A 27325-nucleotide genomic window follows, 5' to 3' on the forward strand; every position below is an offset into this window, starting at 1 on the left:
GGCAGCAATCGCTTCAGATGTATAGCCTGTTCAGGCCAGATGGAGGGGATCGGGTATGTGAACAATTTTGTACTATAATTATATATTTACTTTCATGGTGTATTATAGCAATAATTGATCATGGTATTGATTATATTTACCAGTATGCTATATATACTTAGGTAAATTATTTGGGGGCAGAGCCAAAGCAGGACACACATTTAAAGAGAAACATTTTGTGCACACAGCTACCGAATAACCTTCCTGCATGTTAGCAGCATCACCTAAAACACGCTGATTGTCCAAGTACATATATACATTCATTTACTAATCTTCCTAAAACTTGACCTTATTATTAGGAACTTCCAGAAGTGCCACAATGATGTCACTGTACACCTTGCTTGCTGTGATTGGCTGCTGTCTCAGTGGGGATTTCAGAGTGATGTCAGTGCTGGACTAAGAACAAGAGGAGCGGTGAGTATATATTTCGCCTCTTACAGGTATCTGCAGTTTTTTGCCCTTATAATGCACACTCCCCTTCAATATTCCTGCAGTATCATCTGTTTCATCCTAGCTCAGACGCACTCATTTTATTACCGTAACTGGCTCATGTGATTCCCGGTCTGACAACCAGTAAATTATATGCTCTAATGCACAGTTGTCATACCTGCAGCCCTCCAGCTACTGCAAAACTACAATTCTAACCATACCTATATGGCTATCCAGACATGATGGTAGTTGTAGTTTTGCAACAGCTGGAGAGCCATGGGTTTGACATCACTGCTCTAATGTGTAGACAGAATATCAGTCTCTCCTGTATTACTGACTGTATAATCACATGATAACCAGATTCCTCCTGGCAGCTCTAAGACCTATCTTCTCCCCACTCAGCTTCATCTTCCTTTTATTCTCTGTATGCCGTTTGATGCAGAGTGCTGCTGAAGATAGAATGTCTTGCATCTCTAAGAGACCAGGAGACAAGTGATCAGCTGCAGAGTTATAGCACTCCTGACTCTTTCTGCATTGAATAGATTCTCTAATGCACCCTATGGGATGGAGCCTGAAGCTGCTCTATTGTATGAGCGACACTAACAGGGAGAAAAGGAGACAGACTGCAGCAGTATCACATACAGTATAAGGCCATGTTCACACAACGTATGTTTTGCATAAATCACAGCAATTTGCAACAACGGCCGTGATTTATGCAAAACATAGGTTGTATTTGAATAAATGGAATCCCGGCCAGAGCGTATACACATAGTATACGCTCCGGCCAGGATTCCAACTGGCCGCACGAAAAACTGACATGTCAGTTTTCTGCGGCTGCTATTCATTGAATAGAGGCCACATAGTCATGTCAGTTCACACAATGGAACGTGTGGCTCCGGCCGCTCCATTGTGTGCAATGTTGAATTGGTATGTAGGCACACATCCAAATTCAACAGAAATGAAAATCATCCGTCCGTTACTGCAGTACCGTCTGGGATGACCCGGCCGGGTCACAGAATGGCCGGTGTTTTACGCTGTGTGAACATAGCCTAATGATGTATAGTGTGAGTTAGGCAATATAATAGAAGTTCTATGTCACTGATCTGTCAATTACTGCACTGGGGTCTGGGCAAGTGTAGTGATGAGACTTCTCCCCTCTATCTCCACATAGTCAGAGACCAGATGGGAAATGTGGTCTGCATAAAGAGAGTCATATTATAGGGGAAATAAGAATCTAGATGGCAGACAACCAATGTATGGCACATTAACTAAAAAAGTATACACAAGGCATACATAAGTACCACTTTATTCCATAATAATATTCTATGGTGTACTATATAAGTAAAAAAAGATCCTGGAGTTTTCCCTTCAGGAAACACAGGGGCATATAATACTATAATAGATGTCAGGGGAGGATTTTCATTCAAAGTGAATAATACCTGTAAAATAGCGCATCAATAATCTATAGCAATGAAGTACCTGAGTGACCTAATCATGGTTTATTTTTATTTTTTACATCAAGCTACATTTCCCCTATTTAGACTAAAGCTCCATGACAAAACATCTAAAGTGTGAAATTAAGTGGGTTGCATGAAATCACACAGGAATATTACAGTTGTGAGAAACATGGCTGCTTTCTTCCACAAACAGCACCTGTCCTGTCCTCAGTTTGGGTATGATTTAGCTGCCCAGTTTTATTAAAGTGAATGGAGCTGAATTGTAATATTACACGTAACCTGAAGACAGGGGTGGTGCTGCCTTTGCTAGAAGGTAGCTATGTTTTTTTTTTTAACCCTTTTTAATAAAGGTTTTACCCCTCAAAGTTATAGCATAGTTATAGCATAGCATGTAACTATGTAACATGATAACATAATATCTCAATGTACAAAATCACATGTGATGAATCACCTTGGAGCCTTAGGGTACTATTACACAGAACGATAATTGGCGGTCGTTGTCATCGGCTGATCATTGATATAGGTTCTGACCTATAATTTTTGGCCACCGACCGCACATCGCTACGTATAACAGCGGTGCGCGGCCGGCGGCTGACGATTTGCAAAAGAAATACATTACCTATCCATGGTCCAGGGCTCCTCATGCTCCTCTTCTCCCTGGGACCCGGGCAGAAGAGAAGCAGGAGGAGCCCTGGACCCGGGATAGGTAATGTATACCAGCTTAGCAAGGGCTGCAAGGACATCGGTAACAATGTCCCTGCAGCCATTGTTTAACGATTATTGGGCGTGTAATAGACCCAGTAAATGAGCGCCGATCTAGCAGATCAGCGATTGTTTACTGTTATTATTATTGGGCCCCCATCAGCCCGTGTAATAGTACCCTTACCCCTGAACATGCTAGCAGCGACTGGGGTACTTTACAAATATACATCCCACCTGTTTCAAAAACTTTTTTTATTTATGAAAAAGGGAGGAAATCTGCATGTCTGTTACTAATATATTGTGCCCCCCCCTTCTCCCCTTAAAGAGGCTCTGCAGCAGCTGGGGTGTGTATAATACAGAACATTGACCCAAATCACTTTAAGAAGGGAAACGTCATGTCAGTCAATCAATCACCTGAATTATCCACTTTCCCTTCCAAGTTTCCAAGAGGTTCTGCAGCTGTAGTGGATATTTTACTTACACAATATAACCCCTGTTCTCAATAAAAAGAATATTATACAATTCTTCAACCTGTCTAAATGTACTAAAAAGTTCAATATGGCCTCAGCTCTCCTTATTTTATGACTTCCAATGTTCCTATAACGTACGGAAAGGGTTACATTATCCACCATAGTGTAGGATTATTATACATTACGTACCTTTGTTCCTAATGGAGTAGTACAGAACAGCACTGCAAGTCAATAGCATGTTATGTCTACACAGTGACAGAATAACAAAAATTTCAAGGGATGAATGAGGCAAAGGATAAAAAGTCTGTCTTTATTTCCAGTAAATGAGCGGCTTCGTTCTCTTTGGAACTGGTCAGTTTGGTCTATTTTTGTGATGAGTTTTGTTACAAAAGCAAATTGCGACTTAGTGCATAAAGGCGTCTGAAAGCTTTCCTCCTTGCCGCGCAGCCTCCCTGTCACACTCTTCCCTCCCTCCGCATACGTATTGTTAGCATTTCCTTCTCAAGCAGAGCAAGTGACCCAGCACTGCACATCTGTAGGAGACACATTTAGGGATTAATAGCCCCTGACCAGAAGATGACTGAAAGCGTATGGACCAGATGCACTGCTCCCAGGATAAGCTCTAGCATATACCTTCCCCATCATTATTTAAAGTGCAATTTCCATTAAAAACCCTGAAAATATAAGTCCCCGAGTTGTCCTCTCGTGTGGAGTGTTAAATATTTAATTCAGCCATTCCAAGTTATCTCAGTCTAACAGATGCTGCACTTCCAGAAGTACCAACGATTAATGGCAGCCATTACTGTACCCATAGGGATTGTCACTATCCGCACATCCTGAATGGTGAAAAATGGCACGGCAACGCTCCCTCTTACCACCCCCTTCTACTATTATGCCCGTCTTTCACAGTAGTTCAGACAGTTCCATAGTTTTGGCATGCTATACAAGAACCAGGAGGATTAGGATGAACAGAGCTATAGGTCCTGCCCAAACTGGGGGATTGCTGCAATGCAAGGGAATGGAAAATAAAATGATTAATGGATACGTTTTATAATAAAATAGGGGATTATCATCATGGGGCGTCTATGGCTGCAATCTATGGGGCTTTTAACTATAACATGTACACAGCCCCGGAACCATTATAAACTTGGGACGGCACAAGAAAATGGCTCATATTGATAAATAAGTCAAACTGAGTTGTATTTACCAGCACTCCATTAACACATCCCTTATCGCCCTCTGAGTGTGACATATATACAGTTCTTTAGAGAAAGCGGCTCTATATACATGTATATACAGTACATATAGAATCTGTCATTGTGTGTAAACTGTAATTTCCAAAGCTGACTCATCGCTGTGACATCGCCCGGACTAGTCTCTGTTCACATGTGTACTTTATAGGAGGATGAGTGGTATCTGGCCATACACAGTGTATACACACACATATACATATATATATATACACACAGTGACTTGTCCTATAGATACATCCTATTTGTAGAAAAAAAAGTTCTCCTAATGACATCATGCATATGTCCAGTGGTGCCGGCCCCCCGCAGAATGGCCATATTGCAGAATGGGAGAGATCGCTGTCATTGTCCTCATACTTCTATAAAGATTGCTTATCCATCTGCTTATCCCAGAATGTCCCATGCGAGGGGCTGTGCCGGACAGGGAGGAGGTCGTAGTGACTGGGGATGTGGCTGTTCCTTGGCAAGTCGTAAGGGTTCTGCATGTAGTTGGGGATCTGATGTTGGGCGTCCTGAAGCAGGCTGAGGGTCGGCTCTGTGGAGAGACGAGGGGCACATGAGGCACAGTCTTATCATAGTTACACTCCCCGGCTCATTCCACCTACCCCACCCCAGCCCATCCACACTGTTCTTCATGTCAACTCAGGGAAATATACTGCAAACTCTTTTGAAGCTGACACGGTATTTGTGAAGAAGCAACAATACTCAGGCAACAACCTGCTAAGCCATGACTTGCTTATTCTGACAGAGAGTCAATGAGACGAGGATAAGATACAATGAGGGTGTTTGTCTTGTACAGTACAAGTAAAGGATTAGTAGGAAATACCATTTCCATTGTCATTTCTGATGACATTGTTCATGAGAATAGGCCCGTCTAAATATGTTTAGGCTGTTACCTATCCCAATCCGACAGCTTTCTCCATGCTTGAAGGGGCAGGCACATCTTTAAAGTTTATCTGTCGTTTCAAGTGACTTTTCATCATGAGCTGATATGTGTGTACATCTGGCCATTATTAATGTTGTATTTATACTTTTTCAGCAGATTTCTTCACTGCAAGTTGTCTTTTGATGTCTTTCTGCCTCCCTGCACTTCTCTTATTTTACTCCTCCCCCCTATAGACTTGTAGGTAGCTCAGGGATCAGAACAAGATGTAATTCATTGATAAGCTGATTTTTTTTGAGTAGATAAATGTTTAGCAGGAAGGGAAGGAGGGAAGATGCTTAATAACAAACGCTTTTGTCTGATAAGATATATTACAGATCTCTTATATTCGCTTGTACTATTGATCTATGCAATTTTTGGTAAACTAATAGTGCCTATTTAACCCTCGGTGATGCCCGTCTGCTCTACCATTATTTTCTATAGCCATATCTAATAAAGTAAACTAAAAACTGATCTTCAGCTGTGGGCCAACTCAGACTCCTTTATTGTATGTGGCTATAAAAGATCATAGAATAGGAACAGGTGGGCATTGGGTTAAAGGAGCTGTCCAGGATAAAATGATTTTTAGCTATGCAGCCAGGGTTGTGGGGGACATCTTAGTGAGGTATTATTTACCTGTCCTACTCTGCTGCAGCTGCCAGGTTCCGGGTCGCCTCCACTGCTGTCATCGATTTGTTCCCCCTGGGAGCAATGCACCTAGGATTTCACAGCATTGAGCGCTTAACTATCAGCCAGCAGTGTTATCGTTTGGCTGGTCTCCCTGAGATCAGTGATCTATTTTCTCTTATGGCTTTACTAGGCACTGCTCCCACCTAGCCAGAATCCTGCTCCACACTGATGAGGGGCAACACCCTGAAACAGCTGTTTGGATGGATACCTGGCCCAATAGAAGTCCCTGGCACTTACTTTTACATATGTAATAATCACAGACATAAAATTAAAGCGAAAGCGTAAACTGACAGATGTCTTCTGATTGTCCCCATTGGGGAAAAAATACCTTTTTAAAAAGTAAAACAGACTTTATCCTTGACGTTTTAAAATCTCAAAAAAGTCCCTCAAAACAGGATGTAAACATGGCCTAATTTTACAATTTGCTTTGTAAACATTACAGCAAAAGCCAAATCACTGTAGCACATTGTATTAGGAGCTCTGAAATGTAGCAAGATCAATGCCATGCTTTCATAGAATACAGAACTTCCTGGGACATTGCAGCCTATTGTGTGACCTAATCATAAAAGAAATATTGTTTATCAATTACTACAACTAATTAACACCAACCAGCTAGTAATTAACCACCAACCAACTAGAAAGTCTAGTAAAAGACTACCCAAAAAAGTTTAAGAGTAAAAAACAAACAAAAAAACCCTCAAAAAGTCTATAATTTCTAGAAAAATAGCAGTTTTTGAGGCTCAAATTGATGTGAGAACATGACCTCATACTTTTTAAGTAACAGGGTCACAAAGATTTTGCCTCTGATGTAATAAAAAATAAATAAAAAAAATCTTTACTCAACTTCAATGGACATGTAAGAGATAAGCAGAGTTAGAGTTTGGCATACCCAGATCAAAAACTAAATGCACATTTTATATGAGAAGTTTTCCCACTGACGTTAATTAAAGTATGATCCTCGCTTTATGTGATGTTAATGAAACTTTTCATTTGCTACAGAGGTTCCTGTTTGTCTGGTTTCTTCGTGACCCCTCCTGATTATTGCAGCAATTGATGTTATTACAGACAATTTTCTTGTGTATTCAACCAAATCCTAATTGTGTTGATCTATTGAAGGGCAAAAACATCATGGCTGGCTGGGAGGAATGAAAGGTAATAATAATTACACATACTGGGTGGTGCTTTACCTGCAGCCTTTAAGAAGTTGTATTATATTAGGGGAAAAATCTGCTCTTTATTAGAAATAGCTTCACTCTCATCTACGGGGTGTGCCTGGTAAAGCAACTCATCCCCCTAGAAAAAATACACTACTTCCTGCAGGACATACAGCAGCTGATATGTACTGGAAGACTCAAGATTCTTAATAGAAGTAAATTACAAATTTCTGGTGCCCTCTGGCACCAGTTGATTTAATATATATATATATATATATATATATATATATATATATATATATGGGTTTTTTTTTTTGTGCTAAATTACCCCTTTAAAACTAATTTGAGGTGGGCTGGTTGCTAGGGATTTACTACCTTGTCATGGGGTATGCTCATAGAAATCTGCCTTATTACTTTGGCAGAGACATTGCAAAAGTCTGTCTGTACTCTTACTGGCGCTACACTTCCTCTCCCCAAGTGACTACTTCCTACAGGTTGTGTAAGAGTCCCTGTGAGTGGTGGAGAAGAGAGTGTGCAGAGGAAGGAGCATCTCCCATTGGTTCACAGAATCACACAACAAAACAGTAACCCTATAGTGACTACAGCTTTGCAATACACTGTAGTTATGAACACTGACATCTGGTGGTGAAACTTACATACAACTTCATCAACACCTAACTTTGGAGTATATGGCTTTTGCGACAGGTGTCAGACTAGAAACACCCATAGTGGGACACCACAGCAGATTTAGCTGCAAACTGGCATCTACTGCGCATCTGTTACGTGTGAACCCACCCAGTAAGTAATAATTTTAAACCATTCCTACAACTATCACCTTCCCCTTTTTTGCTCATCCGCAAAAAAAAATACAGATTAGACTAGGTTCATACTGTGTTTTTAGCATACGTTTAACGGATCAGTTTTTTTTAACGGACAAAAAAAATAGTGTCAGCAACGTTTTTGTGTCCGCCAAAAAAAACGGATCGTTTTGATCCGTTTTTTTATTATGGAAGTCAATGGAAAAACGGATTGCAAAAACGCAGTGTGAACCCAGCCTTACAGATGCAATACGGGTAAATTATGGGTGATTTTTTTGTTGATTATGGATAAAGACCGCAAATAATAGCAGACATCATATAAGGTCCTGAAAAAGTACTGGATATGTGAATGTAGCCTAAATGGCTGTAAAAGCAATTTCCCAATATAAAGGTTGGTGCAGTGAACAGAAGCTTATCTACCAATTGTTTTAATGTTTCATGGACATTGGTATATATATATATATATATACACGCCCCCTATAGGGTACATATTAAATCAGTCCAAGTTGAAATAATTATTTTATGATGACAATATATCTGTGCGTCCAAAGAATGTGAATTGTTTAGGTACATAACAAAAGGATGGAAGGAACATGGATAGAGGTGAGGACATCTAATTTCACAAGGGACAGAATAGAGGAGATGTTATATAGAAGGAGAGGATGGAAAGGCTTGATTCTAGAAGAAAACATCAGAGAAATAGAAGCTTACATCATCAACAAATAAGAAACTTAAAAAAAATACCTGTTCCTGCTCTGCACCATAATAGAATATGCCTGATAGGACTTCTTTCCTGCAGGGTTAGGGTTCTCTTTTTGCTTTAATAAGTTTCCTAAAGGCATATACACAAACAATAACCATGGTCTGAAGGTGCTTCAAGCCCTTAGAAAGTGAGGAGGAAGCACTGACCACACAAAGCAGAATCTGGCTAATACATTGTCCACAAACTGACCACAGGTGATTGATAGTCCCAGATACAATACAGCAGAGTGGAGACACACAGGAAAGAAGGCCACAGAACAATAGAATGGGGCCTGAAGGTCCATTTACACAGAAAGATTATCTGACAGATTATCTGCCAAAGATTTGAAGCCAAAGCCAGGAATAGACTATAAACAGAGATTAGGTCATAAAGGAAAGCCTGAGCGTTCTCTTTCTTTCAAATCCATTCCTGGCTTTGGCTTCAAATCCTTGTCAGATAATCTTTCTGTGTAAATGGACCCTTATACAACTCTCCCTTGTTAACTCCATCATAGGGCGGGAAGGCCTGGTGCTTGTTAACTACCCCCTGGGTCCATTTAATGGTTATTGCAGAGTTTTGTTTTTTTTAGGTAAAAGACAATAACATGTTTCACCTATAACTACAAAATCATGACTATTCACAGTAAAACATATATTTTACCATCTACGCTTCAAACACAGCAATAACAAAAAAAAGTAAAAGCGCAAAGGAATCACAGCCTAATAGAACATAACATATATGCACTGGCCTAGATTTTTTGGGATCTAGTAAAATCCAGTAAGGGTGAACGCAGTTTTAATTTCTGCTAGTTTCATAGTCTTCCTTTAAGGTATGTACACAATATGTCATGATGAACAAGAACACATGAACAAATACCCTTTAAGCAATGTGAGAATGGGAATGAGCCCATTTGGATGAACGTAGCAAGCAATGTCTGTCAGCAAATCATGCAGACCGGTCTGTGCTGGCAGCAGGCAGTCTGGCAGTGCCACAGTGTCATGCAGGTGTGCAGCTGGCATGGAAACTGACACTTACCCACGTCATATACATTTTTGTTAGCTTTTGATGAGGGTGGTATATCTGAGTATGGGGCATCTGTATGGACAGGTGAGGTCATTTCCACGTAGCTGTTCTCTGAGTGTTTGGAGTGCTGCGCGGGGGGGTCTGTAATGGTGGCATAAGGGTTCTCAGTGCTGCTTAGAGAGCAGGTGCTGGAGCTGCACCCTGACTCTTTCATACAATCTGCAAAAAGCAACAAACACAAGTCAAAAAAATCTGGGGGGAGAAACTGGAGCTCAGGAGGCAGCAGGAAAAAATGGCAGGAAAGGGGAAAGCCCTGGAGGTTAAAAAACACTAGATTTCTAATCTACGAGCTGGTAAGTCAGGGGCAACAATGTAGAGGATGTTAGGGGGAGAGCTGGAATCTGTTATAGAGCTTGAAGGACAAAGCTACGTGAAGTATGACCTTGAGTGGCCGCAACGTCCCATGGAACCACATGTGACAATAGCTAACAGTAGGGGTATTGCTATAGGGGGCAGAGATAGCAGCTGAACCTTGTCACTGGTGCATGAAAGGGTCCAAAGACCCCTCTGTCATATAAGTATATTAAATGGAACATGGTCTGTTGAGCTTTGCATCAGGACTCACAAGCTTCAAGTTAAGCCACTGTCTAAAGGTGTCCATACACATAAGCTGTTGGCCAAATGCGATTTTGGGCAAGAACTATTCTTCCTAGATCCCCCATATACATGCAGGCCGAGGCCCAGCTTAACTGGTGCACTTTTTCCCAATTTGGGGGGGGGGGGGGGGGGGGGGGGGGGAGATGCTGCTGCAAGACATCTGCAAGAAAATAGGATCAAGACACCCCATACAATTAGGTGGTCTGCTAGTCCAGGCCGACAGAGACATAACTTATAGGTTGGGAGTGCTAATTCCAAAGCATAAAGGTAATTTAGAAGAAAAAGTGTCGAAGAGAAAGTATGGGGGAGATTTCTCAAACATGGCGTAAAGTGAAACTGGCTCAGTTGCCCCTGGCAACCAGATTCCACCTTTCATTCCTCACAGAATCTTTGAAAAATGAAAGGTGGAATCTGATTGGTTGCTAGGGGCAACTGAGCCAGTTTCAAGTGCTGCTTTAGGGACCCAGCTGTATCTGACTTTAACTATAAAAATCTGGGGTTAAAAAGAATATGTGGTTAAACCACCATAGCGTTTATAATATTTTGATATAATTTGCATAGATTGCTTCTGTATTCACACTTGGCTGAGCTAAAACAACTGAAAAGAAAAAAAAAGTCATGTGATCTGTTATCGTATACTGGGAAAAAGTGAACTACTTTGGGCTAATAGTCATCCTATAGGGGCACAATTATGGAAAATATGTAAATTGGGCAATTAGAATAAAGCCAAGGCCTGGTGTTTCAATGCCCTGTATAGACAGTCCAGAGATGGCTTGGTGTTAATGAGGACCTTAAAAAGCAGAAACAATGAGAAGCAGTGAATGGGGGCATAAAGTAGCATGCATAGGATGAGGGATGAGCAGGATAGCTCTGTTCAGAGGCAAGGATGTGAGCAAGCAAAGAGTGGCACATACAGGCAGAAAGAAACAGAGGCTTTCTGTGTCTGTCCCTTCCCAATACAACAGCATGAATGTCCAGTTGTCTCTCAGCCAAACCACTGGCAAGCATCCATATACAACATCATTAACATAGACAAAGTCTATCGCTCCCAAACATACATGAACAGAATACTCATTTCCAAAAATACAAAAAGTAATGCACCAATAATAGCATCATACAGAACATATCACATACAAATGTACACTTAAACATAGGAGCATCTATGAAGCTTCTTTGTATAAATGGTGTTTCATTGTTTTGTATTGACCTGGAACATTTATCCGTTAGACTAAGTAACAGTGTTCTGCTGCGGAGAATAAGGACGTTAGATGAGTTCAGTTTCTGCCTATTCAACGCCATCTAATTTCCTTTTAATTTTCTTATAATATCCTTTTAAAAACATTCCAGGAACCTTAGTTGGTACATAATATGAACTGTGGCAATGCACTGTCCTAGATGATGCATGATCCCAATATTGTGTGTTTAATCCAAATTTATAAGCCATATGTTGCTATACTGTAGCGCAGTAACAATCAGCCAGCTTGGAGCAATTAGGTGGAAATGAAAGTACTGTATATTATATTCACTGCTTTCAGATTTTATACATCATTTGTTTATTTAAGTAATATAAAACCTCTAGAATCTAAGTATCTATAATCCTGACAACACTGGAAATAAATAAGAATATATCATACCTGACCCAGTTTGGGGCCCAGCTTCCAGTGAATGTTAATAATGCAAGGATAATGATAGGAGGGGGAGCAAGGAGGCACTTCAGCAGTTTGGGGAGTCCTCTGACAGTTTGCGCAGAAATTGAAAGCATTTTTTACATTCTGGAAGAACAGTTGGATAATTGAAAAAGAACCTTGTGTCTTCTTGATGGTGATCTTATCTATCACCAGTTCAGAATGTGAATTGCAGATGTCAGGTTTTGATTGAAAAGTGCAAACATTCTGTGCTAATTCGCCTATCATTTTCATCAGTTATTACATGTCAGACGTTCTGGTCAAGATCAGAGTGCTGAACCCCCTCAGTGAGCTAAAATGTTGTGCTCCCTAATGCTCTGCTTCTGCTTCCAATGGGAAATAAGCAGAAAAAAAAACGCACAGCACTTAGCTCTGCCCTTTCATTTTATTGAACACCCAAACCCAGTGCATCCTGAGTGCTGTTCCCATGCTGTTAAGTATGAAAATCCTCTGCCTTGTAAGCCATTAGGAACACTGGGGTGTGGCTACCACCCCCAGGCACAGATCCGGGCGAAGATGGTCACATGGGGGTGGCGCTATGGCATCACCCACCCGCCAATTAAGGGGCCGGCCAGAATGGTGCTTGGGGGGCAGTCGCTCCGCCCCCAGTGCTCCTAGTGGTTAATCGGGCAGAGGAATTCTCAGCTAACAGCAAGGGAACAGCACTGAGGATAAAGGTAAGAGATCCCAAGTGGGCACAGGGTGCTGAGTATGAAGGTATCAGCAGGTTAGATTCATCTAACCTGCTGATAGTTTCCCTTTAATTATAACCAGGTAAAGAGTACAGGAGAATGCTTCACTCTCCAGCTGGCCACCCAGTCTAACTCATTGCAGGAGATGGGCTCCTGCAACGAGTTTGATTGGGTGTCTGTGTGACATATCAAAAGCTAATTTAAATGGCAGTAATGCTTTAAAGGGGTTAATGCCTGATTATTATTATTTTTTTTTTTATAAAAAAAAACCTAAATAATATCAGACTGGGCTCATAAAGTAAAAAAAATAAAAAGCAGTACTCACCTGCCTGGTCTACACTGCTCATCACTTATTGATTATGTCACAAGGTAATGCCCACTTAATCATAGACTGCAGCAGTGACCTGCCTCAGGCTTTGAGGCTGATGGGACTGAGATCAGGAAGCGCTGAGCAGCAGAGACTAGGCACTGTCGGAATGGCAGTGGCAGATGAGTCCTGTTTTTTATTTATTTTTATTTTTTTACCACTTTTATATCTTTTAGTCAGCTAATATTGTGACTACTGGCAGCAATGACTAGATGAAGCATGAAAGCTCAAATGCAGCTCAATAACAATATAGTATACTGTCAGCTCCCATACTTCATCTTGTGATGGCTGCAGGTGGCCAGAATGTTGTGGTTTAATATTGTTTCTCTTTAGAAGATTTGATTATTATATAATGTTATATTTATATATTAAAGGGGTAGTGCGGCGCTAAGAAATTATTCACAAAATAACACACATTACAAAGTTATACAACTTTGTAATGTATGTTATGTATGTGAATGGCCCCCTTCCCCGTGTTCCCCGCCCCCCGCCCGTGGACCCCGAAGTGTAGTGCATTATACATACCTGATTAAACTTTGTATATGTGTGTTATTTTGTGAATAATTTCTTAGCGCCGCACTACCCCTTTAAGATATTATTCAGCATTGAATGCTAATTTAATACTAACAAAAGAGACATGGTGTTAAAAGGGGAAGAAGTGGCCGAGGAGCTGCTTCTCAGTTATAGTTCTCCGGTAGCTCCAACAGGTCATGTTGTGGGCTGGGTTTGCATGTTGCAGCAGAGGTGTGACTCAAAGCACAGTGACTAATAAAGTCAACTCAGCAGACTTTGAATTAAGTAGTACTCATCCTCTCTGTGATCATGCAGTGAACAGGAATGGGGACTCCAGACCCAGTTCTGGTTATCAGTAGGAGTTCCAGCAGCCACCAGTGACCAGACTTTTTGCAGCTATCCATCAAGTAGATAAATGTAAATAGCTGCAGAGTAGCTTTAAGTCCTGTAATCTGTTAAGTGGGGCCATAATGGATCAGACTTTTTTTTAAAACACAGCATAATACACAGATGCACAGTTGGACTAAGATCTGGTGAACCTGGAGGCCTAACCAGTACCTTGATGCTTTGTCATGTTCCTCAAATCATTCTTGAGTAATGTTTGTATTGTAGCTGGGGCATTATCTCGCTGAAAGAGCTCACTGCCATTAGGGAATACCACTGCCATGAAGGGGTGCTCTTAGTCGGCAACAATGTTTAAGTAGCTAGAATGTGTCATTGTAACATCCACATAAAAACTGCAACCCATGGCCCAGTGCCCAGAGCCTCACACCACCTTGGCCGGCTTGTCTTTTTTCCATAGTACATCCTGGTGCCATCATTTCCCCAGGTAACCGATCTTCGGCTATGCAGCCCAGTAAATTGCAATGCAGTTTGTGATCTGTCACCTTTCTAGCATAGGGTCCACTTCTTTTTAATATTTTTATTAATGATCTTGTAGAGGGGCTACAGAGTAGAATCTCAATTTTTGCAGATGATACTAAACTGGGTAAAGTAATCAGTACAGAGGAGGATAATATCATATTACAAAGGGATTTGGAGAAGCTGGAGGCTTGGGCAGTGAAATGGCAAATGAAGTTTAATGTGGATAAATGTAAGGTTATGCATTTGGGCCATAGAAATAATAAGTACAGGTATGTGCTAAATAATAAAACACTGGGTAAAACTGCTTCCGAAAATGACCTGGGGGTATTGGTGGACAGCAAACTCAACTTTAGTGATCAGTGCCAGGCAGCAGCTGCCAAGGCTAATAAAATAATGGGATGTATCAAAAGAGGTATAGATGCTAAAGATGAGAACATAGTTTTGCCTCTTTATAAATCACTGGTCAGACCACATATGGAATACTGTGTACAGTTTTGGGCACCGGTATATAAGAAGGACACAGCTGAACTGGATCGAGTGCAGAGGAGGGCAACAAAGGTTATTAAGTGAATGGGTGGGTTACAGTACCAGGACAGGTTATCAAGCTTGGGGTTATTTACGTTAGAAAAAAGACATCCTAGGGGCAATCTGATCACAATAAAAATATACGAATGGACAGTACAGAGGTCTTTGTAGTGGTCTTTTTACTCCTAGGTCTGTAACCATAACAAGGGGGCATCCTCTACGTCTAGAGAAAAGAAGATTTCACTATCAGCATCGATGCAGGTTCTTTACTGTACGAGCGGTAAGACTGTGGAACTCTCTGTCACATGATGTTGTCATGGCCGATTCATTAAAGGGGTTATGCAGCGCTACAAAAACATGGCCACTTTTCCCCCTACTGTTGTCTCCAGTTCAGGTGCAGTTTGCAATTAAGCTCCATTTACTTCAATGGAACTGAGTTTCAAAACCCCACCCAAACTGGAGACAACAGTAGGGGGGAAAGTGGCCATGTTTTTGTAGCGCTGGATAGCCCCTTTAAATAAGGGAGGCCTGGATGCTTTTCTTGAAAAATATAATATTACAAGTTATGGGCATTAGATTTCAGGTGATACGTTTATCCAGGGATTATTCTGATTGCCATTGGAGTCGGGAAGGAATTTTCTCCCTGTGATGGGGCAATTGTCATCTGCCTCATAGGGGTTTTTTCCTTCCCCTGGATTAACACAGTAGGGTTTCCCTAGGTTCAACCTGATGGACTCTTGTCTTCTTTCAACCTTATTTACTATGTTACTATGTTACTATGTAGCCCTGTGTCAAATTGGCATGGCCTAGAGTGTCTGTGTCCTACACCTGCTCTGCCCCTCTGTCCCTCCTCTCCGCCCTCTTCACCATTAGGAATGCCTCAGGCAGGATTTCTCCTATTCATCACTCGTCTGAACACGATCCAACACATGTGCAGTGTTCAGACAAGGTGATGAATAGGAGAAATCCTGCCTGGGACATCCCTAATGGTGGGGAGGAGGGACAGAGGGGCAGTGCAGGCCTACGGCACAGGTACTCTAGGCCACGCCAATTTGACACAGGGCTGCAAGTTTAAAAATTGTTTTTTAGGACAATAACTGCATCACCTGCCGAACGGACCCCAGGACACATCTTGGATTAAAAGCAGCTATTCGAAGGTACAAGCAGTTTGGGTGAGCAGATTGTGGGTACAGAGTCACTTTAAAGGGGTTTATAAAAAAAAAAAATGGGAATAGAAATACTTGCCCACTTTCTTCCAGAAACAGAATTAATCTTGTCTCCAGTTCAGGTGTGTTTTGTAATTAAGCTCTATTCACTTCAATAGAACTGAGTTGCAAACCCCCACCCAAACTGGAGACAAGAGTTATGCTGTTTCTGGAGGAAAGTGGCCATGTTTTTCTAAGCCTGGATGACCCCTTTAAGAAGACAACCCCTTTCTATGTGCCATATTACAGCATACCTGTAATTTGTAATACATTTCTAAATATTAGTAAGACGCATATATTTTTTTGTAAAGGCACAACAATGCTAAACGTGGGCACCATAGTACAATACCAATAAAAATGTTCATAGAGAATGCCACTTGCCTCTCTCCAGATGTCGTGTGAATGCATATTCCTTTATGATTTGCCTGTCCATATGCTTCTACTTGCTGGATAGCTACACAAATATCCTAAGCCTGACATAACATAACCCGCACCAAATTAAAAAAGCACAAGCTTCATTCTAGATAATGAATCATTGGAGCAAAACAACGTAAACACAGCTGTGCTGGATCCATTGCATGCCGAACATCGACGGCCCCCAACAGACCCCATTTAACATGATGCCCAGCATTTTACCAAACGCAATAGTTCATCTTGCTGTGTTATTGGGTCTGACATTTTAGGTAGAATCTGCGACAGGGCCTCCTAAAGGAACCACTATGGCAGATGTGAGGCTAGCTTTACATATCAATTTAAAATGGCACATATTGTACGGACATGACTTTATATAGAAGCAGTTCCCTTACTGTAGGCAGGGAAGAATGAACATTGAGTCAGAAACAACAATTCCATAGGTTTACCACTTGTATTTGAGTTTTCGAAAATCTACAAATTACTGTATACTCCTGTAGGTTATAAAGCATTGATATTGGATGGAGAAGGTCTGGTCTGCAGAATGTGTATACTTTGCTTTATTAGAACATATACATTTACTATAAATACTATAGAATACCACCATACTATCCATTACAGTGAACAGTCATGCAGCACAGTCACATCCCCACTTTCTTGTTCCTACCTTTAAAGCCATTTTCCATTATGTATGTGTTCTGTCTTCTATCCATACTGCAAGTACCTAGAACAAAAGGGCAAGACACAATGGTGACTTAAGACATACTACATGATGTACGACAGCTTACTAATGGTGGATAGATGTGAATAGATTCCTCTGGTGTCAATACTAGAACTTACCATTGAATGGATACTTTGCAGAGCTGATCAAGTAGACAGTTATATACCTTATTTTCGTTTTTTAAAGGGGTTATCCAGGATTAGAAAAAGCAAAAACAGCACTACGCCTGTAACCAGGTTGTGTGCGGTATTGCAGTTAGGCTCCATTCACTTCAATGGAACTGAGCAGCAAAACTAAACCCAAACTGCAGACAAAAGCCTTGCTGTGTCTAGAAGAAAGCGGCCATGTTTTTCTAAACCTGGACAACCCTTTTAATCCATATTCTTTTTGTCATTTATTTTGAAAAATGTGTTCAGTGAGGACCCACTGTTTTCAAGAGAATTTTGAATTGGAGTGCGTATCTTTTTTTCTGTTCATTTCAAATATGGCAGAATATGTGACATGTCACTTATTTCAGGGGTATATTGGGAATGTATGTTATAGTGTCTTAAAGAGACACTACACTACCATTCTTCAAGCTACATGTCCAGGGCAGTCTTGAGAGACTCCCATTGATGGACCTATAACCTCCACACCAACTGCCCAATACCTGACCCTGACAAGCGATCAGCGTCTGATCACTTAGGGTCCTACCACTGGGATCCTCACCAATCACAAGAGATGGGGTCCTACGTTCCCTGTTTGAATGAAATGCTGAGCAGTCATTTGTTTCCTCGCTCCATTTAACATGACTGTGCTCAGCTACAGTGAGGTAAAAAAGTATTTAGTCAGTCAGTCACCAATAGTGCAAGTTCCACCACTTAAAAAGATGAGAGAGGCGTCTGTAATTGACACCATATGTAGACCTCAACTATAGGAGACAAAATGAGAAAACAAATCCAGAAAATCACATTGTCTGATTTTGTAAGAATTTATTTGCAAATTATGGTGGAAAATAAATATTTGGTCAGTTACAAAATTTCATTTCAATACTTTGTTATATATCCTTTGTTGGCAATGACAGAGGTCAAACGTTTTCTGTAAGTCTTCACAAGGTTGGCACACACTGTTGTTGGTGTGTTGGCCCATTCTCATGCAGATCTCCTCTAGAGCAGTGATGTTTTTGGGTTGTCGCTTGGCAACACGGACTTTTAACTCCCTCCAAAGGTTTTCTATAGGGTTGAGATCTGGAGACTGGCTAGGCCACTCCAGGACCTTGAAATGCTTCTTACGAAGCCACTCCTTCGTTGCCCTGGCGGTGTGCTTTGGATCATTGTCATGTTGAAAGACCCAGCCACATTTCATCTTCAATGTCCTTGCTGATGGAAGGAGGTTTGCACTCAAAATCTCTCGATACATGGCCCCATTCATTCCTTCATGTACCCGGATCAGTCTTTCTGGCCCCTTTGCAGAGAAACAGCCCCAAAGCATGATGTTTCCACCCCCATGCTTTACAGTAGGTATGGTGTTTGATGGATGCAACTCAGTATTCTTTTTCCTCCAAACACGACAAGTTGTGTTTCTACCAAACAGTTCCACTTTGGTTTCATCAGACCATAGGACATTCTCCCAATACTCTTCTGGATCATCTAAATGCTCTCTAGCAAACTTCAGACGGGCCCGGACATGTACTGGCTTAAGCAGTGGGACACGTCTGGCACTGCAGGATCTGAGTCCCTGGCACTGGCGTAGTGTCTTACTGATGGTAGGCTTTGTTACATTGGTCCCAGCTCTCTGCAGTTCATTCACTAGGTCCCCCCGCGTGGTTCTGGGATTTTTGCTCACCGTTCTTGTGATGATTTTGACCCCACGGGGTGAGATTTTGCGTGGAGCCCCAGATCGAGGGAGATTATCAGTGGTCTTGTATGTCTTCCATTTTCTAATTATTGCTCCCACAGTTGATTTCTTCACTCCAAGCTGGTTGCCTATTACAGATTCAGTCTTCCCAGCCTGGTGCAGGGCTACAATTTTGTTTCTGGTGTCCTTTGACAGCTCTTTGGTCTTCACCATAGTGGAGTTTGGAGTCTGACTGAGGGTGTGCACAAGTGTCTTTTTATACTGATAACAAGTTTAAACAGGTGCCATTACTACAGGTAATGAGTGGAGGAAAGAGGAGACTCTTAAAGAAGAAGTTACAGGTCTATGAGAGCCAGAAATCTTGATTGTTTGTAGGTGACCAAATACTTATTTTCCACCATAATTTACAAATAAATTCTTACAAAATCAGACAATGTGATTTTCGGGATTTGTTTTCTCATTTTGTCTCTCATAGTTGAGGTCTACATATGGTGTAAATTACAGACGCCTCTCATCTTTTTAATTGGGAGAACTTGCACTATTGGTGACTGACTAAGGCTACGTTCACATCAGCGTTTGACCATCCGGCACCATTCCGTCTACCTTTTGGAGTAAACAAAACGGAAACTGTCGGATCCGTTAAAATCCCCATAGACTCCCATGATATATTAGTGTGCTCCGTTTGCATGCAATCCGTTCAAGATCCGTTTTTTTGAACGGAAGAAAAAATAGGGTTTGCAGTATTTTTCTTTCCGCTTAAAAAAATGGATGACGAACGGAAAGTTCACTTCCGTTTTTTTACATTGTAGTCAATGAGGACGGATCTAAAACGGAAGGTATTTCCGTTCACATCCGTTTTTTTTTTCATCCGTTTTTGCACTGAGCATGCGCAGAAGCAGCAAGAAACCAAAAAAGAAACATAAACGGATAGAAAAACGGATGCTGACTGATGCAAACGGATGCAAACTGATGTACAAAAGTCAGTTTTTTTAAGCCAAAATACAAACGGACCATTAAAAAAAGCATCACAAAGGCTCAAACAAGGAACAAAGGACCCATGTTCTCAAGACTGGTGGGGGTCCAGTGTGGATAAGTGATCCTGTGGATAGATGATAAGCGTCTATCTTAGAAAAACCCAACATTTAGGTATGTAAATTGAGATTAGGTAACATTTTATTCGGGGTATTTAGCACTTATTCACCTTGTTAACTCTATGATTTCACTTGTATACATTATTAATAATTTGCTCTATGATTAGTAATACTATCCAGTGTACATCATGTGCGTATTTACTGCGTAAATTCGTCGGGGCTCTCCGCCATGGAATCCTGACTGCCTCAGTGTCAGAGACTCTATGTGAGGGCTTTGCACCCCTCCGATCTCCGCTCAAAGAATTGTGCCGAATTTTCTCACTGTGAACTGGCCTGAGGGTGCATATTTCTGTGCAAAAAAGTGTGTATGGTGCATGTTTGGAGGTCCAGATCCTAGATATAAATTAGCAACTTGCATTACTAAAGGAGTATTCTGGTTAGTTAAAATACATGTTAAATCATCCCCCCTCCAGTAGACTAACAATTTGTTTCATACTTGTTATTATCTTTTCAGTCCCCCCTCAGTTCTGAGCCTGCTGCTTTATGCTGAAGACATAAGAAAACAGTATGTGAGCTGTTCACTCCGTCTCCACTCTGATCGTCCCCCCCCCCCCCCTCCCTTCTGAGGTGGCTCATTTAAACAGTGTCCTGGCTGTCTGTCTCTGCAGCTGGGGTGTTAATTGCAGTGAGTTCACCAGCAACCTGACCTCAGATTAACCCTCCCAGCACTAGTGCAGAGACAGCCGGTATGGGAACTATTTACATAAACCATCTCAGAAGGTAGGGGGGGAGTGGGTTCAGAGCAGAGATGGAGAAAACAGCTCATACACAGTTTTCTGTGTCTTCAGCAGAAAGCAGCAGCTCAGAACTGGGGGAAGGAGACTAAAACGATAATAAACAGTATAATCCGACATGTTTTTTTTTTAACTAAATGGAATCCCACTTTAAGATTAAGTGATAACATAGCAAAAAGTCTGCTGTTTACTAGTGGCATACGTAGAAGAAAGGGGGCCTAATAGCAAAGACAGGTTCTCCATCTCTGTATTGGGGAACAGACAAACAATGACAAAGTTAGGGCAGATAGAAACTTTGGTTAAGCTCAGCTTAGAGATGCCATTAACCTTACCGATTGGGACAATGACTAATGACTATTCAGATCATGGGATATTTTAAAAAGCATCTTAAATTTTTCTTTGTGCGTTATATAATGTATAGGGACAAAAAGGATAGAAGCAGTTGAAAAGAAAAAAATATAAAGGGGGCAAGAAATAACAAGAAGAAAGCATTTTGGGCTACTAAAACAGAAAGGCAGTGAAAGGGGACTAAAAACCTGTAGGAAGAAAATAAATTATGTAAAAAAAGAGACACCAAAAAGGCTGACTGCCAAAAAGTGTAAAAGTATCCCTAAAATCTTCTTTAATTATATAAATGGCAAAAAGGTTAAAATCGAAAGTGGTGCCCCTTTAAAATGTCATAGGGGAGATATTATAGAGGGTAATGAGGAGAATGTGAATTGGCCAAACACTTTCCCTCCTTAGTATTCAGAAATGCAGAGGGATGAAGTAAACTCTCCATTAAATGTCACCTGACTAACCCAGGAGGACATGCAGCGCTATGTTCTAAAGAATCCATTAGGCCTGCCAGGTCGCTGGGTCCAGATGGTATACACCCTGTGCTCTAAGGGAAGCGAGTGATGTGATAGACAAACCATTATTTCTAATATGTAAGGACTCTACAGTGACAGGGATTATTCCACAGGACTGGTGCATAGCAAATGTAATGCCAATATTCAAAAAGGGGTCATAAAGAGATTCTGGGAACTATAAGCCTAGACGTTTGCTTGAAAAGATGTTATTTTGGAATATCTCAATAAAATAACTCTACTTCTGCATGGGTGTATAAGTATTCTGACTGGCTTCTATGAGGAGGTAAGCTTTAGACTAGACCATGGATGATGTCATTTATCATGATTTTCCCCAAAAATCTGTTGCTGTGATGCATAAAGGGTTGGCACATAAAATGAGTATGCTTGGGTTAAGGGGAAATGTGTTGGTAGGTAACTGGGTCAGTGGTAGATAACAGATGGTGGTTATTTAAGGTGCATACTCTGATTGGGTCACTGTAACTAGTAGGGTATCATAGGGGCTGGTACTGTGCTCTATTCTCTTTACAGGGGTTATACCGGTAGGAGGGCTTTTATATATATATATGCACAGGGAGGGGGTGAATGAAAAGATTTACATGCACTCTTCTCCCTGGCTGCCATGCTACCGCCCATATTGTGCCACTCCGTCCCCACTGTGTGGCTGATTCCAGGTTTTGGGGTTCTGGCGTTACAGGCTGAGGGACACTACTGCCAGCGCTGATTGGCTGGGCATGCCTGTGACATCACAACCTCATACACAAAGTGGCAAAAGACCGATGGTGGCAGTATTACTTTAAAAGTCAGACCACACAAAGAATGTGGAGCAAAGTTTTGGGCACTAGTGTAAAAAAAAGTCATCATAGATCTGGAGGGGGTTCAAAAGTGGGCAATTAAAGTAATAAATAGAAGGTAACTAAATAAATCTTTTCCATATTTACATACACAGGACAGTGTCTATAACAAGGGACCATGTCTAGAAAGAAAGAAGGTTTCCATACTGTCACAGGAAGGGATTATTTACTTTAAAAGCGGTGAGGCTTTGCAGAGCCAATTTTAGCTTTTCTTCTCCCTGAAAACTGAAATGCCCTCCTCCCATTTGAATCATAAGCAAAAGTTTAGTTGCAGGATATATGTGGGGTATCCCTGTACCTGCAAATAGAACTTTGTACCTCTATATATTAATCATACAATTATCAAATAACACCACAAAAATTAAATACCGCCATACAGGTTAACATATTACCATTGTTCTGTTACTTAACAAAATCCACTATACTAAACTTAACCTTACATATAGGCCAAATATTACCACCACATTATAAACACTTCTTACCACATACCACATTATCACATAGTAACACCATACCTTCACTGAATTTTACCCAGTATACCAAGGCCAATATTACCAATAATAACACTATACAAGGCACAACTAATACCCCCACATTCTGACCACACATTATCACTGCCTAATGATAGAATAACACCACCCATACTGCAACTAAATAAAACCCACAATACCCAGCCCGATATTTCCCCATTCAATGACAACGTAGTGATTACAAAGCAGTTACATCCAGAGACTCACAGGGGGCATCTTCTCTGATCTGAGCTGTTCTCTTTCCTTTTCTTCTCCATCTGGCCCAGACCGCCGCAAAGACTTCTCCCAGCCATCACACGTCTCTGCAAAATCTGTTGGACAAACATTTTAGGCTCTGTACTTTTCCAAAGCCATCCTCATCTTTTTCCCCACATTGTGTCTCAAATAATGCCCCACTTTGTAGATAAGTGCTCCCTTTAGGTAGACAGTAAACAGAGCTGTCCCACAGTAAGTAAAGAGTTGTCTCCAAAAGACAGAGTTATCTCCTAATAAATAGAGTTTGTAGAGCTGCCTCCCCAACAACATTAGACAGAGTCCCCAACCCTATAGAGCTGTCTTCCAACAGGTTAAGTTAAGCCCTAGTTGGTAGAGTTGCCCTCTCAGTAGGCAAATTGCCTCCTCATTAAGGTAGAGCCCCCATCAGTACATACATTGCCCTCGAGTAGGTAAAATGGCCCCCACAGTAGATATAGCTGTCCCAGTAGGCAGCTGCCCCTTGAGCAGGTACAGTGCCACCCAAGTAAGTAGAGTATTGCCCCCCCCACCCCCACCGCCCCAGTATGTGAAGCTACTCCCTGAGTAGGTACAGTGCTGCATTAGAGTGCAGAGTTGATCTGGAACACAATAGCATTGGCTGGGAGGAGGGAGAACCAAGATCTGTGAAGACAGCTTTGGCAGTGCCTCACCACCCTGACCCTGTGCATGGTCTCACACAGAAGGCTGAGAGTGTGTGCTCTAGTGAATGCAGGTGGAGGGGAGGAACTCTGACACTGCCACTCTATCAGCAGGCACCGGGTAATGCTGTCAGGATATGTGCTGGCATTGCTCGTGACCTGGCCAGCCTACATCAGAATAAAGAGTGAGAGTGATATTATCCCTGTCCCCCCACTATGCCCCGTGTCCTAAGTGTAGGACAACCAGCCCAGGCTGTGTCGCAAGTTTTTTGTGTTCACCTCCTGTGCCACCTGATTCAATTGGCCTCATGGCAGAAACAACCTGAGACTATGAAACTGTTTGCCAGAGAATGAAGTCATAGTGAACTCACTAAAAAAAAGTTCAAAAGGGCCTGGATACATGTCTGGAGTGTAATAATACTACAGGTTATAGTTACTAGAGTCAGGCGAAGGGTAACAGATTAAGGGATTTATTGACATATACCTTATGTGGGGTTTTGCCTTCCCCTGGACCAGCACTGTACAATGACTGTGCATGCAAGAGATTGTGACCTCCATATTCTCTGGCGATCTCCTGATCGTCCCCAAGCCGCACCCACATCTGAATTCAAAACAAAGGAGCTGGGGGGCCGATCTGGAGATCGCTGGGGAGTACGCAGGTCGGCCCGCCCCCCCTCGCAATCTCTTACTTGTCCCCTATCCAAGTTAGTTTTGAGTTGGAATACCCCTTTAAGCCTTATAATATACATTACCATGTTATCCCTGTGGCAAATTAACATTTGGTTATTGATACCAGGTGATATTTCGCAATTACAGGCGGAAATGTAATCAAGAATTTCTGCACAGTGAGAGGGATGAGATACAGAGGAGAATCCTCTAGATGATAGAAAGAATATGCCCAATGGGAGATGAGATGTCAGCTTCTTGGGAAATTTTTTCCACTAGTGGATCTTGTTTTTATTTTTTCCTGACTTAATGCTAGAAAAAAATATGCAGACTTTAACACTGAACATAGATACATTTCACAATATGAACTCCATGTTGTCACACACAGAGGTAGAAAATGACATAATGTGCAAAGTGCTTCCTGGAAAGGATGTCCAAGGATTGTGACCTCACTGTTGTAGAGTTGTAGACGTCACAAAACCCCATTGTGACATCATAATTTTGAATTGTGACATCACATTACTGAATTGTGTCCCTACAATTTAGGACTATGACCTCGTAATTTTGAATTTTGATCTCAAATTTTAAGATCAATTTAGGATTGCAGATTGTGACATCCCACCAAGGGCAACATCTGCAAAGAGTCTGTATGTTCTCTTCGTGTTTGCGTGGGTTTCTCCAGGTACTCCAGTTTCCTCCCCACCCAAAACATACAGATAGGCTAATTTAGATTAAGAGCCCAAATGGGGACAGGGACCAAAACTGGCAAACTATGTAAAGTGCTGCTATATCAGTTGGCGCTATACCAATAAAAGCATTATTATTCTGATTTTATCATCATATTGCCCCATTGTGACATCATAATTAGGAATTATGACATCACAATCCCAAACTGTGACCTCACTATTTTTTTGTTTGTTATGACCTTGCAAATCTGGATTTTAACCTCATAGTGCCAATATCGGAAATCTGAATTTTGGACACTTGGATTTCCATTACTATGTACCTTGCTGTACTTTCATTTAGCAGTTTCTGGTTATAAGTAAAATGCCTATAAGCATAACTGCGCAGTCACCATGATATAACTGAAGTTCTCAGCTCACAGCAATCGCTGTGTAAAAATCCAGCATTATAAATATTGTATTTTAGGATTGTACAGTCTCTGTTAATTTCAAGGCTTTGTAAGTTATTAATGTCCTTTTCCCTTCTACACTAGCTGCTCCTCTTACCAACTGCAAGCTTCAGACATGTTCCTTGTTACTGAGCCTAAAGTAAATCTCTTCCTTTGTAACGTCTTGAAACCACTCAATCTATTATGGATTAGAAATCTGAATTAATAAAGGGGGAGGATACCTGTTTAGTACCTTCATCTATTAGCCAGAGCGGAGAGCAGCTACAAAGAGAGTGTCTCTCTAGCAGAGTCACAGCTAGGGATTCAGTCCAGGGGGTTGGGCACCCAACCTTCCAAAAACAGCCACTTCAGATGAAGCATCGTATTAATTTATATTACAATTAATTACATGATTCTGTTAAAAGAAAAAAAAAACAGAACTGTGAGGCCTCCTAGGGACAAGGTCACACACAGCATATTTATAGAACATCCACCAAAGTGGATGCTGTAAAAAAAATCTGCATAAAATGTGTGTGGGTAGTCACCAGTGGTGCAGATCTCATATCTTCAAAAGGATTTCCTTGATCACAGTGCCATCTTTCAACAAGACAATGCCCTGTGTGATCAGGTTCACATCACTAGGGAAGGGTTGGTGGGATACGACAATGAATTCTTCAGCCTTGGTCGTCAAACTCACCGGACTGTAACTCCATTGAATATGTTGGGGTATGTTTTTTTTTTTCAAAAAAACTTTTTTTATTGGCACATCCATAAATACAAAAAAGTTTTACACACAAACAAGTTATCCAGTTTTCCCCTTTTTCCAATACCCCCCTCCTCCCTTATCCCTTCCCCTCCCCCCCCCCCTTCCCCAGGTGGACCTCCAATACTCAAACCCGACCAGACCAGTGTTTCTATTTTCACTCCTACTTTCTTCTTCACTACTCTCTTCCTCTTTCCCATACCTTTTCATACTTAACATACTGTTTTACCAAATTATTCCAAGTCTCTGCTCGTAATATTTCATTTGTATTCCAACTCCGTACAATCATAAGTCTTGCCACAAACAATCTCCTACCCAACACTTCCTTTTTTTTCCTATCCATTCCCGCCATTTGTGAATCATCTCCCAATATTATCAATGCTGGATACGGTACTATTCTATATTCCAGTTCTTCTTCTACTGCCTTTATTATTTCCCGCCAGAATTTTCCCAGGGCCGTACATGTCCAAAAGATGTGCAGCCAATCTTCTACCTCTTCCCCACATCTTGCACAGTCGGCCGTGGATCTTTTGCCTATTTTTACCAGAAAAGAGGGAGTGTAGTACAAACGGTGCAGAACATGAAGCTGCACCATCTGGTGAT

The 27325-nt window shown here is 41.4% G+C and overlaps 1 protein-coding gene across 3 annotated transcripts in view; it reads right to left on the reverse strand.

Annotated features, from left to right (window-relative positions):
- Positions 1-3339: 3339 nt before the first annotated feature.
- The window catches only part of MEGF11 (multiple EGF like domains 11), a 426707-nt gene continuing 402721 nt past the window's right edge, over positions 3340-27325 (reverse strand). For 2 of the 3 annotated variants that reach the window (XM_069985852.1, XM_069985843.1), the window contains 3 exons: positions 17283-17339; positions 9709-9915; positions 3340-4882 (listed from right to left, as the gene is read on the reverse strand). In XM_069985852.1, the coding sequence (XP_069841953.1) occupies positions 4707-4882; positions 9709-9915; positions 17283-17339 (440 nt within the window). In that variant the 3' untranslated portion in view covers positions 3340-4706. The remainder of the gene's footprint in view (positions 4883-9708; positions 9916-17282; positions 17340-27325) is intronic. The other variant, XM_069985860.1, reaches the window with a different exon arrangement.

Source organism: Dendropsophus ebraccatus, chromosome 1 (genome assembly GCF_027789765.1).
Source record: "Dendropsophus ebraccatus isolate aDenEbr1 chromosome 1, aDenEbr1.pat, whole genome shotgun sequence".
In the NCBI taxonomy this organism is placed as follows: Eukaryota; Metazoa; Chordata; class Amphibia; order Anura; family Hylidae; genus Dendropsophus; species Dendropsophus ebraccatus.